The 17479-nt window shown below is 30.7% G+C and overlaps 1 protein-coding gene across 4 annotated transcripts in view; it reads right to left on the reverse strand.

Annotated features, from left to right (window-relative positions):
• Positions 1 to 497: 497 nt before the first annotated feature.
• LOC142332010 (multidrug resistance protein homolog 49-like) overlaps positions 498 to 17479 on the reverse strand; it is a 119403-nt gene continuing 102421 nt past the window's right edge. For 3 of the 4 annotated variants that reach the window (XM_075378067.1, XM_075378070.1, XM_075378068.1), the window contains 3 exons: positions 14423 to 14629; positions 6863 to 7009; positions 498 to 1949 (listed from right to left, as the gene is read on the reverse strand). In XM_075378067.1, the coding sequence (XP_075234182.1) occupies positions 1758 to 1949; positions 6863 to 7009; positions 14423 to 14629 (546 nt within the window). In that variant the 3' untranslated portion in view covers positions 498 to 1757. The remainder of the gene's footprint in view (positions 1950 to 6862; positions 7010 to 14422; positions 14630 to 17479) is intronic. The other variant, XM_075378069.1, reaches the window with a different exon arrangement.

Genomic DNA, 17479 nt, shown 5'->3' on the forward strand with positions numbered 1-17479 from the left:
TTGTGAGATTACATTCTGTGCAAGTTAACAGCAAAATGTTTTTCATCCTACAGTAATTGTATGTTACTGTAATTGTACAAAATTTAAACATATTATACAGAATAGCTGTAAGTTACTCTACATAATCGATAAAATAATGAAAATAAATAATTTAAATTAAAAAAAAATTGCTTTCTAAATATCTGAAATGTGTTTAAAAAAATAAATACTTTTAGTGCTACTATGTAGCTATTTTGTCAGTGGCTTTGGTTAATAGTGCTTCCCTAACAGCATAGACTGCAATACCACTGATGGAGTTGCATAATAATTCCAAAAGAGCTGGAAGCAAATTTTTACTTACAAAAACAAATTTTATATTTTAAATCTGTTTTAAGGTTTAGCCATATTTTGTCACACTAATCAACAAATTAATACTGTAATATCTTATTTTTAAAATGTTTTAAATAAAGGAAAGACTAAAAAATAAACTTTTATTTTTATTATATATATTTATTTTATTGTAATAATTAATCTTTAAGACTTAAATAATAACTACATTTATGTGAACTAGTAATACTATGGTAATAATGTCCATATTAGCTAATACTTAAGAGCTAATTTTAATTTAACGATTGATGTATTAATAAATAACAAGAGTATAATGCTTACTAAATATGAAAAATGAATTAAAATACACAGCCTAAATAAGTCAATTCAAACTCTTCAAATATCAATTGAGAAACTTGAAATAACATTTATATTAGTGTAGTGTACAATTTTGATTTTGCAAGTTACATCATAATTGTACTTTCAAAGGTTCAAATTAAATTTAAATTACATAAATATTCACTAAGTGTTACTCTTATTTTTGGGAGTCATTGAAAAAAAAGTAAGCTTAGTACAAAGCCCTTTATTTTTTAGTTAATACTAATGTAAAATTTTGTTCTGATTTCTGTTGTTTCAAAAGCAAAATTCTTGAAATACAAATTATTAATGAAAAATTTTCATTTTTCATTTGATTTTTTCAAATTTTTCAAATTTGAATTATTTTAGATAAGTCTTAGAACTGTATTTTTCATAATTTATAAAAAAAAATGTAAAGGTAAATATTGTAAACACTGTAAATATCAAAATATAAATTTCTATTAAATTTAATTGTAAAACAATTTTTGTAAGTAAAGTTAATTGGAAGAAATACAAGATTATGATGTTTAAATTTTACCTAAACAAAATAGATCCAAACAAGGTAGAAAATATTATAATTTTAAATCAATCCAAAATTTAACAATGTTTAAAGTACAGCCAAATAAAAATAAAAAAATTGACATAAAGACAGCAATTAAAATATCTCCTTGGAATTTATTAGAGTAGATGTAGAACTGCGCGAATCATGTTTGTACAATTATTACACGTGTCTGTGAAAAACAAAAAAGATTTTTTATTTAGAAAAGAAATTCTAAATGGTGGTATCTATAATGAATAAGGATAAATAATTTACGTTATTAATTCATTATAAGATAACACAATAAGTATATATATATATATATATATTTAAGTTATAAGTACATTTTTAATAAAAAGGATAACTGAAAAATTGCCGGGAAAAGAAAAAACTATAAAACTGATTTTTTAAAGGCACTTCAGCTGGTAAAAAAACCTGATATAAAGAAGGTGCTGGACTGAATCCTCAATATCATATTGTAATTTCTAATTTATCTTTTACATTAAAATAAATATGTACACTTGCCATTAAAGTAAAAAGAAAAAAAAAGGTTAAATTAAGATTGTTGTCTGACTAATTGAGCATAATAATTATTCAGTTTTAATAACTCAGAATGGGTTCCACGTTCAACAACCTCTCCGTTACTCATAACATATATAATATTACATCTTGCAACAGTACTCATCCTATGTGCAATCATAATACAAGTTCTACCATGTATAGCTCCTTCAAGTGCTTCTTGTACGATCTAAAACAAAATAAAAAATAATAATTCCAAATAAAAAATAAGTGTGTGATTTATTAAATCATTTAGAATTAAATTGTAATATTAATAAAAAAGATGTAATTAATGCTATTTACGAGAGATGGCTAAAATAGTGTACAGTTGCTCATAACTCACAAATGAAAAGAGATAATCAAACAAAACTAATATGGCATAAAAGTTCATTTTATTTGCTACAAAACTTTATTTTTCCATATAATCACAATTTACAGTTCCAGTTTTCTCCTTCCATTTATAAAGAATTCTGTTGGTCTTTCCTTGTTTCACAACCACACTCTGTTCTCCATGTTTATCTATAGTGAAATGAACACTCTCTTTAACATCCCTTTATTTGATATCTCTCTTTAATTGTGGTAAGAAGTGAAAAACACAGGGAACCAAATCTGGTGGTTACGGAAAGTGTGGAATAGGTTGAAATTTTTTACTTGGCTGAGAGATCATCATATTGTTGCAGAATTATCAGCTCTGTGGATATATCTCCTAAGGTGTTCTAATGTTTCTATGTCGCACAATATTTACAGTTCACCTGGCTTCGAGGTAGTTATTATCAGTCATGTGTTCATGTTTGAAATCCCACAATACTAACACAATTTTTTTGCAAGGTTTGTTTTGAAATTTTTTGATTGTGGTAAACCGTACTTCCAGTACTGCATTCTCTGCCATTTTTCTTCTGAGTTGTAATAACCTAAGTTTTTTCTCTCATCAATATTGAAAAGGAAGTCATAACATGTCATATTACCTTGTCGTAACATCTCAAAAGCTGTTCACAACATTCCTTTCATTGTTGTTAATACTTTTCAGTGAGTTTGCAAATGTTCCCAATTTGAGATGCCTATTTGATAGCGATGCATTTTTATGTACTGCAACAGTCATTTTGAATCTATTCATTCACCGCCCCTCTGGTGCTTCTCATTAGTTAATGAGAGGACATGGATCAACAAATTTTGCAATGTTTTAAAATGAAACTACACAATGGCAACACATGTCGCTTTGTGCAACATTTTGTTTTCTGTTTTGATTCCAAAATTTCAGTTGCTCTTTGTAAACAAATTAAACCAGATGGACTGATATGGAATAACATTCACTTTTTTAAATTCTGTTAATCTTTTGAATTTATTTACTCTGAATAAGTATTTTTCCTACTGTTTGGAAACATCTTTTGTTAACTTTTTAAAATTGGAGACACAATGTCAAGATTATAACCCTATTCATAAATTTGATAATATTACAACAGATAAATTATTTGAGGTTGTAAAAGAAAACATTTTTACAAAATAAATTCATTGTTAATATTTCCAAATATTGTGACTACTGCTAAATCTTTTGGTAATTTATATCAAATAATTATTGTTTAAAACAATTTTTCAAAGTATTAATCATTCTACACTTTCATGAATGATGATAAAACTAATTAATTATTATTCATGATGATAAATTAATTAGTATTACTCAAGTAACAGATTTCAAATTGTAAAGCTTTATGAATTAGAATCTAAAAAAAATTATTATCTCATACAGTGTTCTACATTATCATAATTATGCCCTATATTATTTGTATCAATGATTTAATTTTTTTTTTTTTTTTAACCTCCGGGTCCATCGTTAGGCATGTTTCAGAGGGCGAGATGAATGATTTGAAGCATGTGTGAATATGCCATGCCTGAACGGGATTCGAATCCGGAACCTCTGGATGAAAGGCCAAGATGCTACCACTTGCGCCACAGAGGCCGGCATCAATGATTTAGTTACAAGGTTTTTTATATTTAAAATGAAGTTTATTAAACCCATATGTGCAGTTTTAATCAAACACCTTTTGTCATTTTTGAGGTAAAATCATAATCCTGTCGCTGTGGAAGTTCTATGTTTCCTGGGCGGAAAACTATGATAATTGATTTTCACAGGCCTCTTTTGAAAGGCAACTTTATGTTATAAGAGAGTTATGTAGAGACCGAAACAAATGGTATTCTGACTGTGTGCGTGTGGTGAGTACTTCAAAACTTTGCAGTTAAACTGTCTTAAGTTTTGATGGGTTACCAAAGATGGATGGGATTTGTTGGAAATCAATACCTTTCTTATCGATAAATTCTGGACGCTTTATCCCAATTACTTGTAATCTTTTCAGTTGTTAACAGTAGAAGTAAGAATAACTGTTTGACTAGAGAGCAGCAGCTCACTGAACAATTCCTTTCCCTTCCTACTATAAACACAGAATCACTTTTCTTGGCGTCAATCCTGGCTTTTCCACCATTTGTAGATCACCACCACCACCTTGCTTCAACTGTGATCTTTTCTGAACATTATTATCATACGTGATCCATTTTTCATCGGTTGTAATGCACTGTTTAAAAAATGAATCGATTTTTTCCATTTTAGGAATGATAGTAGGTGGAAAGTCTATCCATTAAATTTTCCATTGTTAAATCATGTAGCACCCAAATATTGAGATTTTTTTACATCCAGCCTTCTTCTAATTGTTTAAACTGCTTTGTGATTGATGTTTAATATATTACTGATATCACAAATGTCAATCTTAGTTAATTTTTCACCGATTTTATATACTTTTTCAGTCATTAGCCAACCACAGTGAGGTGCTTCATTGAAATCAAAATTTCCAATTTGAAAACACTTAAACCAGTTTTGTGCAACACGTATTGATACTGTATCATTTCCATAAACATCATTTCTTTTAGCAGCCTGAGTTGCAGCATTCTTCCCTTTTTTGTAATAACATTTGTAAAGTTATCAAATTTCTTCTTCCTTTTTCACTCATTTTCAAGACAAAATAACTGAAATAAATACATTAATATAATCATAATCATTCTAAAAATACTCAAGTGATAAAGCCACCTTTCAAAAGTATGCAGTGTTGACAGATTTGATTAATGTTACCAGAGTTATAGCATCTACCAGGAAACCGGAAACAAAATGTTTTCCCTAAAGACAATGCATAATTATTTGTTATACCATTCCCTAGTGACAGCACAGATTATAGAATGAGTCAAAAGTTAAAATGAGATCTAATTCTCTAATTTCTTAAACCTACAAATACGTAATTTACCTCTGATTGTGGGTAATCATTACAGTTATCAGCCCTGAGGCAGGTCTCTTAAACTACATCTATCTCCATTCTCAGTTTAGCTTTTAAGTTTCTATTAGCACTAATTTCCTTCTACACTGTCTATATTTATTCTTTTTTCCTTCCTCTTTTTCGCACCTACAACTGATTCTTCTAGCACTGTTTTATTTTTCCTTTTGTTAAATGTCCTGTCCAGTTACTTTTTATACTTTGAATTGTTTTGATTAAGCTTGCTGGCTACAACATGACGGTGCGACATCGCACTACGCAGGTTCAACTTCTGATTTTGTCGAGGAATTCTTCGGTATCGTGCCTATTTTCCTTTACTCTCCTCATTACTTTCACTTATCATTTTCACTTTATCCATTTAATTTTCTCCAGTCTGCTCTGTTTCCAGTTTTTCAGCCATTTTTCTTTTTTTCTTCTATGTTTCACATCCAAAGAGAAAATACATTCCAAACACAACCCTTCACAAAATATTTCTTCAAGTCTTAACTCCAATTACTACATAATTGTTTTTCTCTTAAATTCTTACTTAGTCATTATGTTTATTTTGTTTTCACTTTTGCAACCTTGTATTAACACTTACACTTGTTCAATTCTTTAGTGCAGATATTCATTGACTTATTGTCTCCTACTTTGATTACTTTTGTTTTCATCCTATACTTTGTTGAAGCCAGCCCTAATGTTAAGGATAGATGCTTCTGTGAAGTACTTCTTAGTATAGCTAGTAACACTCAACTTCTTTGGAGGCTCTAATAGCAGCTAATCTACCACTAACATAGCTCTCAGGATTATTGGAGCACCCTGTCACCGACATCAAGATCCTGTACTCTATATGCAAGGATCTAAAGTATCAACGTGATAAGGTCATAATTTTTCCATGATCTTTGTGACCCTACATATGCAGATTATTTCAAAATTTATGTAATTAATCCTTCTGTCGATGCTGTGAATTTTAACATGATCTTGACTAAATTTCTAAATGGTTTGAGTGTAATTAATTTGCTAATTTAACTAATTATAAAATCACAGCTAAAAAAAAGGGGAAAATGATATTAATTAATATTATGTAAATATTGAATGGAAATCAATCTGCCAAGAAAGGCTTGGATATAATTCTTAATGATAATTTTAATCATTTTTTTCAGCAATGATTTAAAATTATGTTATTATTAATAAAATGTCATTTTTCACATAACTCCTTTAAAAGTAAAATATTTTAAAGATTTGATTATTATGACCTTAGACATGCTTTTTCATGTGTTTTAATTCCATGAATAAAATTCCAATTGAAAAAATATCAGACTTAAAAGATCAGATGACCAAGAAGCTAATCTTCTAATCAGTTGATGTACTGACACCGATAGATATATTAATCTACATTTATTACAAATGTCTTAACTTTTGCATTATCTGAATACTAAATACTACACAAGAAAATCGATTAATACTTGATATAGTATCAATTTTTAACGTTTAGTTCTTACAAGAAAGGCAGACCGATGACAATATTTGATCATACTTACAGCATAATATCTCACAAGATTAATCACTGTACATTGAAATCATATCATCACAATATGTTTGTTTTTTTATTTTTAATATACTTAACTGGACATTTTATTCTCCTGAAATTTAAATTTTAAGAAGCTCAAAGATGAAATATCACATTTAAATTATGTAGACATAAAAATATTTAATAATGATGCTAAGTCTAATGTCTGATTAAACCACCTCAAAGAGAAACAATATGGTTAAACAAAGAATAAAAAACATATTAAAAAGTAAAAAAAATTACCTTTTCATTTTGTGTATCAAGAGCTGATGTAGCTTCATCGAGTATAAGTATAGAAGGGTTACGTATTAATGCTCTTGCAATAGCAATCCTTTGTTTTTGACCTCCTGATAATTGCATACCTCTACTTCCTAATCTAGTATCATATCCCTGTAATGATATAAAATAATCAAACTAATATAATGAGCAAAACTCTTACATATATATATATAATATATCTAATTTTAATCATGGAGCAGATGAATATATTATAAATGTAGTGCTTATAATAGACAACTTAATACATATAGAAGTAAATTATTTCTATACAAACTCTGTATCTGCTAAATGTAAAGTTTAAGCATAAGTGGTCATTATAAAGGAGGGAATCTGAATTTGTTCTTAGAATTCCACACCCTTCCCTTCTATGAACTAAATGTGTTGGCGTTTATCACAACTATAGAATATCATGTTGATGACCACAAATTGGCAATAAACTATAGACTGATTACAGCGCATTCAGTTGTACACATGGTCTTCATTCCACAACACAGAAATAAACAGGGTTATCACTTTGTCATCAACAGCAGGACTTAAAATAAATTTCCAAGGTCGTTTGAAAATGATCTGTCTCCTTATTTCTGTTTTTATGGTTGCAATAATGAATGTTTAGAAAAACCAAAATTAATCGGTAAAAAGTTGGTCATTTTGATTACACCAAATATGAGTCAAAATTATAAATTTATAATTATTACTTAATTTCTTTCTAAAGTCTAGTATTAAGTTAATGCTTTTTTAATCAGAGATATTTATATTTTAAGATTTTATTTATGTTTGATAAATTATTTGTGTTTACTGCTCTTATGGGAGCACATCATAAAATAAAGATCATTTTGCTATAAATTTATATAATTATTTTTAACTATAAAAATATGTATGATTAAAACAATAATTAAACATATTTATCTGGTAATAACAACTCTCTTTATTTTTTACTACGAGATCTGAAAATAACTAAACTTTATTTTTTTAATCTTTATTATTAATTTTAGATTCTTGTTCCCTTCAAAGTACTCCCCTCCCTTAATCACACACTTTTCTTAGCAGTTTCCACTTCTCAAGCAATCCTGGATAGCTTCATTTGAAATGGCCTTTAAGCTCCTTGGCGAATTTGCTTTAATGTCATCAATAGTCTCAAAACGGTGTCCTTTCATCACCGATTTTAATTTCGCAAATAAGAAAAAATCACAAGGAGTCAGGTTTGGTGAGTAGGAGACCATGGGAAGAGGATGCTCATCTGATTTTTGACAAAAAACTGACAAAGCTGACTGAACAAGTGCATTGTTGTGGTGAAGGAACCATGAGGTGTCTCGCCATAACTGCAGTCTCTTTTTTGCGGTTTTTTCATGAAACTGTTGTAAAACGCCTTGGTAATAAGCTTGGTTCACTGTTTCACATTGGGAAAGAATTCAAAATGCATGATTTCATTAAAATTGAAAAAACAGAGAGCATCACTTTGACATTGGATAGAGACTGATGTGCTTTCTTGGGGTGTGGAGATCCTTTGCTGAACTATTATGATGATTGAAATTTTGTTTCGATGTCATAGCCATAAACCTGGCTTTCGTTTTCCATTATGATCCTTTGCATGAATGTTTCATCATTATTGGCTTGTTCAAGAAGTTGCCAACAAATGTCCACTTGAAGTTCTTTTCTGTGTTTGGCCATAGAACGAGGAACAAACTGCGTTGTGACTCGATGGATGTTCAATTTTTCAGTCAAAATGTCATGGCATGATCTAATTTAGATGCTAACTCTTCTGCAAGTTCTCTGACAGCCGATTGGCAATTTGCATGCACCAGACAGTTAATTTTGTGAAAGTGGGTGTCATCAGTTGAAGTAGTAGGCCTTCCTAGTCGAGGGTCATCTTCTATTGACTGACGACTGTTTTTAAATTGTGAAAACCATTTGTAACATTGCATTCGATCCAGAGCATCATCACTGTAAGTTTGTTTCAAAAATTGAAATCTTTTCCCCAGTTTCATGCAAAATTTTACATTGTATCGTTGCTCCTGAAAATCGCACATTACAAAAATCATTATAAACACAAACAAGTTGCACTCAAATAATAACACGAAAACTAAACGAGATATCAACAATCCACGAACATGTGATTACAGAAGAGGTTATATGGAACACAATGCTGACAACCGCATGTCACTAAATATCTCTGATGGCGCATAATTAAAAATGTACAGTTATTTTCTGAACAGACCTCGTACATAGTTAGTTATCAACTCCCAACCCTGTAAGGAGAAGACACCCACCCACCTTGTGAAGTTACTGGTCGCCACACCACCCGCTCCATTCCAAGCCTTGAGAAGCTTTATCGGAGGTCGTCTTTAGACCCTCTAACTGATTGCATCTCACAATCATTACCAGGCCTCAGTCAGGATGCCACCGATGTAAATACCTCGGCAGACATTTGCATCAGTAAAATACCTATCAAATTTCACCTTCACATAGGCCTCAAATGGACATCTTCACATCCACCCTAACATGATTCTATCAAACTAACTGACCGAAAACACGGAAGCGTGAACCCTGTGCGTTAGTTATCAACTGCATATGAACTCTAATTAATTATATGCACAAAAATCTATCATGAATTTTGCTAGCTTTTGTGAGTTTTATTAATACTTCTAAAATACTGCTATCTAAAAATTCTTTTAGCTTCAAAAACAAAAGAAAATCACTCGTGGTCACATCAGAACAATATGGAAGGGCTTAGTGATTGCCCAACAGTCTAGACAAATGTGTAAAAAAAAAATGAGAAAAAAAAATCACTAGTCAGAAAAACAGTCATTGCAATGGCAACATTTATCATCTATGTAAGCAAAGTTTAAATTAACCTTTTTCTGTCTCAAAAATCATGACTGTTCTTTTGGTATAAGAAAGGCAATTTTTTAATTGATTTTTCAGGAATGGAATGACTGATTATCTGTTGATGTATCTATTATATGTATTAACTGTATAAACCTGCTGAAACTTAGATGTGCTATTTAAAATAAACAACACAATATATTATTCTGTAGGGTTGTGGTTTTACAAAAGAGCGCCTGATCTCAAACAGTTCCAAATGGAAAGGTTTGATTGGGAAATTTTTACCACCTTTCTTATAGCTTCAGTCTTACACTGAGCAATAGCCATTTATTCATTCATTAAAAGAAATGGCTCAGTTGCAGCAATTAAAAAATGACAGTGAACCAAATTATGGGATTATTGTCTAACTACAGAGATAAATAAACTTTTATTCTGATCATACATAATAATCTATATGTATAAATAAAAATATTTGGTGTTCGTTTATCTTTGATACAGATCTAGTTTTATTTCATACTAACAGTTTCCAAACAAGAGAAAAATTGTTATCTATAAATATTTCAATTTGAAAAAACACCTCCACCCCTTTGTTCACTCACTCAGTGTATTCTCTAATCAACCTCAAATTCTGCGATTAGTTAACAAAAATGAAGCAACAATGTAGAGTCATCACTATGGAACTATTGGAAATACTTATGATGTTGGAAATAATATGATTATTGAAAAAATTATTTTCAAAGATTAGGACAATTAGAAGTGGGAAAATAAATATGTTGGAAAAAGGAATTTGCAAAATTGACAATTTTAGAAATTTTGCTTTGAAACTTTTAGACAATTACAACTGAAGATCGAATTTTAGAAAATCACAAAAATTACAACTTGCACTGAGAGCTGTGCCTTCCTTTCTTTTCCCTGTTTAGCCTCCGGTAACTACCGTTTAGATAATTCTTCAAAGGATGAATGAGGATGATATGTATGAGTGTAAATGAAGTGTAGTCTTGTACATTCTCAGTTCGACCATTCCTGAGATGTGTGGTTAATTGAAACCCAACCATCAAAGAACACCAGTATCCACGATCTAGTATTCAAATCCATGTAAAAATAACTGGCTTTACTAGGACTTGGAACGCTGTAACTCTTGACTTCCAAATCAGCTGATTTGGGAAGACGCGTTAAACATGCGTTAGACAATAAAAGCGGTGGGTTACTGAGAGCTGTGCGAAAGGAAAATTTTTAACTCCCAAAAATGACAGCGTTAAAATGTTAATGAACTCAAACAGGATATGTTTCCTGGCAACTCTACTATTTATTCATCTATTAATACAATAATGGATATTAAACAAGCTGTTTATTATCGTATTGAATTCTTCAATTCTCTGGAACCCCAGGAATGCTGCCACACAAATTGACTTTAAAAAAAGGATCCATTATCATTCTATTATTTAACATCGACCCACCCAAAACTGTACAATGGAACAAGATTTATTGTAAAGAATCTGTTGTCCAACATAATAGAAATCATAATCATGGGAAATGACACAGAAGATGGATTTATTAATTTCTATTAATATACATACATAATTATACATATTATGCTTTATTATCTATTAATATACATTTCTAATATACATTCTATTGATACTCAGTGACACAGATATGCCTTTTGAGTTCAAATGATTGAATGATTGCAGTTTATCATCTGGCTTACATCTGCTATGAGTATCAATAAGGCACAAAGGCAATCACTTTATGTGACATACGTTAACTAGGTAAATCCATGTTTTTTTCATGGCCAGTTATATATAGCTTGCTGAAGAGTTGGCATGCCTAATAATTTACTTATTTGTGTTCCAGATGGACAAACAAAAAACATAGTGTAGTGTCAAATTTTACAATAAAAGTTTTGAGATAAATAAAACTGTTGTTGGTATGCCAACATCCCTCTTCTCAGATACTCAAATACACACAAAAAATTTGAATAAATCCTCTTTACTGTACTTTGCGCAAAACCCAGGAAATGCCGGGCAACCGAGCTAGTTCATTGTGTAGATCACATCAATATAAGATAAACTATAATTTAAAAAAATTATAAGATAAGAATATATATGTGATTAAAGTCCATATTAATTATTTACACTTGTGTAGTCTGGTTTAGTATAGGTGGATATTAGTATAATTTTTTAAAGAATATATGACTATTCTTTTTAACAAACATTGTATATTCTTAAATATAAACACAATGATAAATTTATAAATATTTAATTTTTTAAATATTGGTCTCTACGATTCATACTTATGGACACCAGATAATGATCTGTCAGCCCATTTTTGTATTACAAAAACTCATTCAGACTTTTTATAAGAGATGACATTATATGTTAGACAAAAATATACTTTAAATATAATAAATATTTAATAATGATGTCAAACTTAGCGTTTTATTAAGGTGTTTCAAAGCAAAATAGTACGGTTTGATTTTATATTTTGCTTTTTTCAAAGCAAAATATAAAATTGATTTCATTTGTTACAAATGAAATCAATTTTAATGCCTTATGAGAACTTAAATTTTATCTGTAGAACAACACAACAAACAGAATATTATTGTTCAGAACCGAACATTATTATAAACCAGATAAATCGATTACAAACCACTTAATTATCTAGTTTACTGATTATAAACCACATAAATAGTGAACTTGATAATACCGTTCAGTGAATTCCCTCAATTCCATCCAATTATGAGAGATTTGTGAATGCGGTTAAAGTTAATGCCAGGAGATGTATTCCATGTGGGTTTTGGAAGGAGTACATCCCTGGATAGTCTCAAGAGTCCGATGATTATATGCTGAATATCAGGAATCTCACAATGACACAACAGCTGATGACCTCTTGAGAGCTCTCAATAAGAACAAGAGAGAAAACTGGCAGGAATCAACTTTTTACGCATTCTATTAGAAAGGCCTGGGACCTTATAAGGAAGCTTGGTACAGATCCAAGGTTGTCAAGTACAGTCACACGTGTGAATGCCATTGATGTTGCATCCAGACTAATGAAGATTTCGAAAACTAAAATAGACAAGGCGCACACACAAACCGTGAAAAATGAATTGTACATAAAGAGGCCCAATCTGAAACCGCATCCATACTACTTACGTGACTTCTGCATTGAGGAGCTTGATATAGCCTTGAATATGCTAAAGGTAAATAAAGCTGTTGGCTTTTGATGGCGTATATCTGGAGTTTCTTAAGGCCATTGGATCTAAAACTAGATTGTGGCACATTGAATTTTTCAATGAGATTCTGAGAACCGGAAGATTACTGAAACTTTTCAAACAGTCTAAGGTAATTGCCATCCTGAAATCAGGCAAAGACGAAACTGATGCTTCTCACTACCGAACAGTACCACTACTCAGCATGACCTTAAGCTAGTATAAAGTCTTATTCTAAATTGCATTCAAAAGACCATTGAGAAAGCATCGAAGCTGCTGTGACCAGGTATTAAAATTGACAACTCTAGTGTAGGCTGGATTTCAGTGAGGTCTCAAATCGGCTGCAGTTTTTGTTGATCTTACGGTAGCTTATGACACTGCATGGAAGGAGGAAATGATGTCAAAGTTTATTGAGGTCATTCCATGTCAAAGACTGGTGTTTCTAGTGAGCAACATGCTCTCTGACAGATGCTTTAAGGTGTCCCTGAATAGATAAGCTAGTAGATGGAGGACTCTGAATAATGGGCTATCTCAGGAATCAGTTCTGGACCCCCTGTTTAACCGGTATATCCATGCCATGCCAGACATGGACTCCATGAAAATCCAGTATGCACATAATCTAGCAGTGGTCTTTCAGAGTATGGATCTTACGTACTGTGGGAGTGTGTGTGCTGACAGGTGATCTGACGAAATTGAATGATTACTTCCATAAATGGAGACTTCAGCCTAACCCAAATAAGGCTGAGGTTACTGCATTTCATTAAATAATAAAGAAGTCTTAAGTAAGCTACATGTGACTTTTGATGGAATCGAAGTGGCCCATAATTACAATCCAATATGTCTGGGAATCATTCTGGATCAGTCCTTGACATTCAAACAACAGTGCAACAGGTTATCTAAGAAACTTGGCTCAAGAGTGAATTTACTTCGCAAGATTGCCAGAAGCAGTTGAGGTGCAGACGCCAATACTCTACGCTCTGCTGCACTTGTTCTTGTGTATTTGGTTGGTGAATATTGCACCCCTGTATGGGAAAACAGCACCCACACAACAAAGATTGATGTGCAGCTCAACAAAGCCATGAGGATTGTCACTGGTACTGTTATATTTCTCCCATCTATTTCTACATCTACTTTGTACAAAGAAGGCTGAGGAATTCCAACTACCATGCTAAACCTGGTCGAGGCTGAACTGCATTAGGATCAAGGGAGGTGTGGTTATACCTTGAAGAGGTGGGGTTTTTGCCCATCTGCTGACTGCGTCTGTGACTACGGAGCGGAGGAGCAGACAATAGAACATATTGTTATGGAGTATCCAGTTTGACCATTTGACGGTGATCTGGGGTTACATCAAGTGACTCTGAATTCTCTGGACTGGTTGTCAAATTTAGACATTTCCATCTGATCATGAATACATTCGTGTGGTTGTAAAACCATACAATATATATATATATAAAACTGTAAACTAAATATATAAACCATAATTTCTTCCTTACTGCTGGCAATGAGGATATAAATTCATGCACATTAGCTTTTTTAGCGGCTTCAATAATATCTGCCAATGGTATATCACGTGAATTGTCACCATAAGCAATATTTTCAGCAATAGTACGATCAAACAATACTGGTTCTTGTGATACTATGCCAAATTCTGCTCTTAAACGATGTAACGGAACTTGTAAAATATCATTATCACCAATACTCTGAAATTTAAATAAAAAGAATTATAATTATTAATCATATAAGTATACTTGATAAAAATATAATTATCAGTTTTAATAAGTAATAATCCACAAAATGTTTTTAGAAGATTTGTCAATGTACTACTATTTTGCTATTTATAATAAAAAATATCTTCTTTCTATTTACTTTATTATAATATCATTGTTTCTTTCCTTCCACTCTCATACATAAGCAAACCAACTACTGATCACTTAAATACATGTATTTTTCTCTATTTCATTTGATGTCTAGCTAATTATTAACGTATTGCATTTATGTATAATACACAACAGTTTGTTTATCTGTATTTTTTTTTTTTTTTTTACTAGGAAGATTCTTAAACAATCAGTCAGCAAAAGTGAAACATCTCCCAGATATGTGGCTGACAACATAATACTGTCAGAAGTATTGGATCTGTTTAATAAATCCATGTTTGTACCAAAATTATGAATAATATGTTTTAATGTTTGTGCATTAATAAGATAAGATTTTCAAAAATTTTAATTACAAAAATAAAATAAATCAATTTAACCATCTGGAGCATAATAAAAAATAAATGTACAATCTGTTCAATTCATTAGGTGAAAGTATTAGACTTATCAGTTTTAAGACAGATTTTCTATATTTTTCATCCTAGTTATCAAAAAAAATTATGATAAATTGCATCACATGAAAAGTAGTGATGTTATTCACAATAAGAGAGAAAAAAAAGTTAAATTACAATAAGTAAAAATGAAATAAAAATCTATTTTTAAAATCACTAGAGATTAAAGTATTCTCTTTCAAATTAATGGATTTCTTTCTTTTAAAGCTGATTATTAATTCCTTCTCAGATGGAATATCAAATAATACTGTTGATAACAGTGGCTGTCCTAGAAGAAAGCTTAAAAAAAACCATAAGTATGTAAACAAATAATGTAGTCTATCTATGTTGTGTTTGTTCGTTTAATATATATTGCTTTGTTAAAATCTGTGTGTAAATATCTTATTTTTCAAATAAGATCTTGGTTATTATACGATTATGTGTGTCATGTTTCTATGGAATGATTTGAAGTTTTGTTTCTCTTGTATGTAACAATTGTCTATCTACTTTCCTTCTGTCTGTGGTTGAATATGTAAACAGTATATCCAACATAGTATTTAGTGCAATCACTACAATTTAATGCATGCAGTTGTGAATTGATGTGTTTATAGGTGTATGTTTTATTGGTTTTTGGTTTTGAAAACAAAACAGCAATATTATTTTCTAAAAACGTTGGCAATTTTATATGGAATTTGATGATTGCTATCATGATACATTTTCAGTCACTAGGTGTATTTATTTTATTTTAATTATATATTTTATGTAGACATATTTATTTTTGTAACCCCAGTTCCACATATTTGTGTTCGTTAATGATTATTCAGTATTCTTAGCCAAACATGGATATTTTCTATCAGGATCAGTAAATTACCACACAGTTATACACGAATGTTTATACACAAATATTTAAAGATAAACTAAAACATTCATTAATTCATGTATGGAGTCAGGTTAATTATAGGTAGATGGCCATTAACTTGCACACTGGATATTTTATTATTAAGAATAACAGAGATTGTCCATTAGGCAATGTAACTTTTACAAAAGATGCTGTGTGATGTGGTTAATCACTTATCCACAACACATTCATAATCCGTATAATATATTAACAAAATGGAAACAACCCTATATCTATAAAACTATATCAGTATGTGGTATAAATGAACATAAAACAGTTCTTGCAGCAATATTAACACTTAGCGGACTTAAGGGCAGTCACACTGGCCACCATAATTCCCTTCTACTCATATTGTTTCATACATACAACACTGTCGTGTCAGGTCTTATTGGACTATCACACTGTCCACTATGTTTTGTTCTCGCCAATCTACAGCCATCTTGTCTTATCGGCCCAGCTATGTCTGAGTTGTTTTCGGGAACAGCTTGTCTTAGTTTTAAGTTAATCCCCTGTTATTTTAAATCCCCTATATCATTTTAAGGAGCTTAAAATAAAAAATACAAAATATCATTATTGAAAAATATTTTATTACAATTTATAGAATTTAAAACCATTGTGATTAATGTGTATTAAATAAAAATATAGTAAAATTGCAGCTACTGTTTTGTTTTATTTATTATCTTCCGCTATATGAAACTTCTTAAACTAAATAAAAAACATCAAATGTGATTATCGTTTAAAATATAGTCCTTCCTTTTACAATTTCATACAACTTAAAACACTGTGATTACTGTATATTTAATAAAATATGCAATAATCTTAAAGCTATTTTTTTGTTACTTTACATGAGAAAATTTCTTTTGTTTCATTTAAAATTTTGTACTATATGAAACTTCTCAAAACAGTATCCAATATGAACTCCAGGATGGCTCTTGCAAGTTTTGTAATAAGTATTTGTCCTTTTCCATTGTCTTTTGTTACCTTTACTGATGCAAACAACACAATCTTTTGTTCTCCCTTTTTCCAGAGGAGAAATGTGATGCAACTTTCCATCCAGATGGTTACTTTCGTCAACATTTCATCTGCTTTGTTTAGGCACATTTCTGATATTTTCTACCAGTTTCCACATTATTAATTCCCTTCTAAATTTTCTTTGGCAAGCTTTTGTTTGTTCTTGAGGGATATTTTGTCTGAACAAGATAAATGCATTGACAATTGCTGTCTTAAGCAATCAGAAAAAACTTTTCTCCACCATTTAATTGATTTCCTAGTAGAACTATAAGATGATGTTTATTGATCGGAAATATATATGCCTCCCATAGTTGTACTTACAAACCACTACAGGTTTGG

Source organism: Lycorma delicatula, chromosome 11 (genome assembly GCF_047948215.1).
Source record: "Lycorma delicatula isolate Av1 chromosome 11, ASM4794821v1, whole genome shotgun sequence".
Taxonomy (NCBI): Eukaryota; Metazoa; Arthropoda; class Insecta; order Hemiptera; family Fulgoridae; genus Lycorma; species Lycorma delicatula.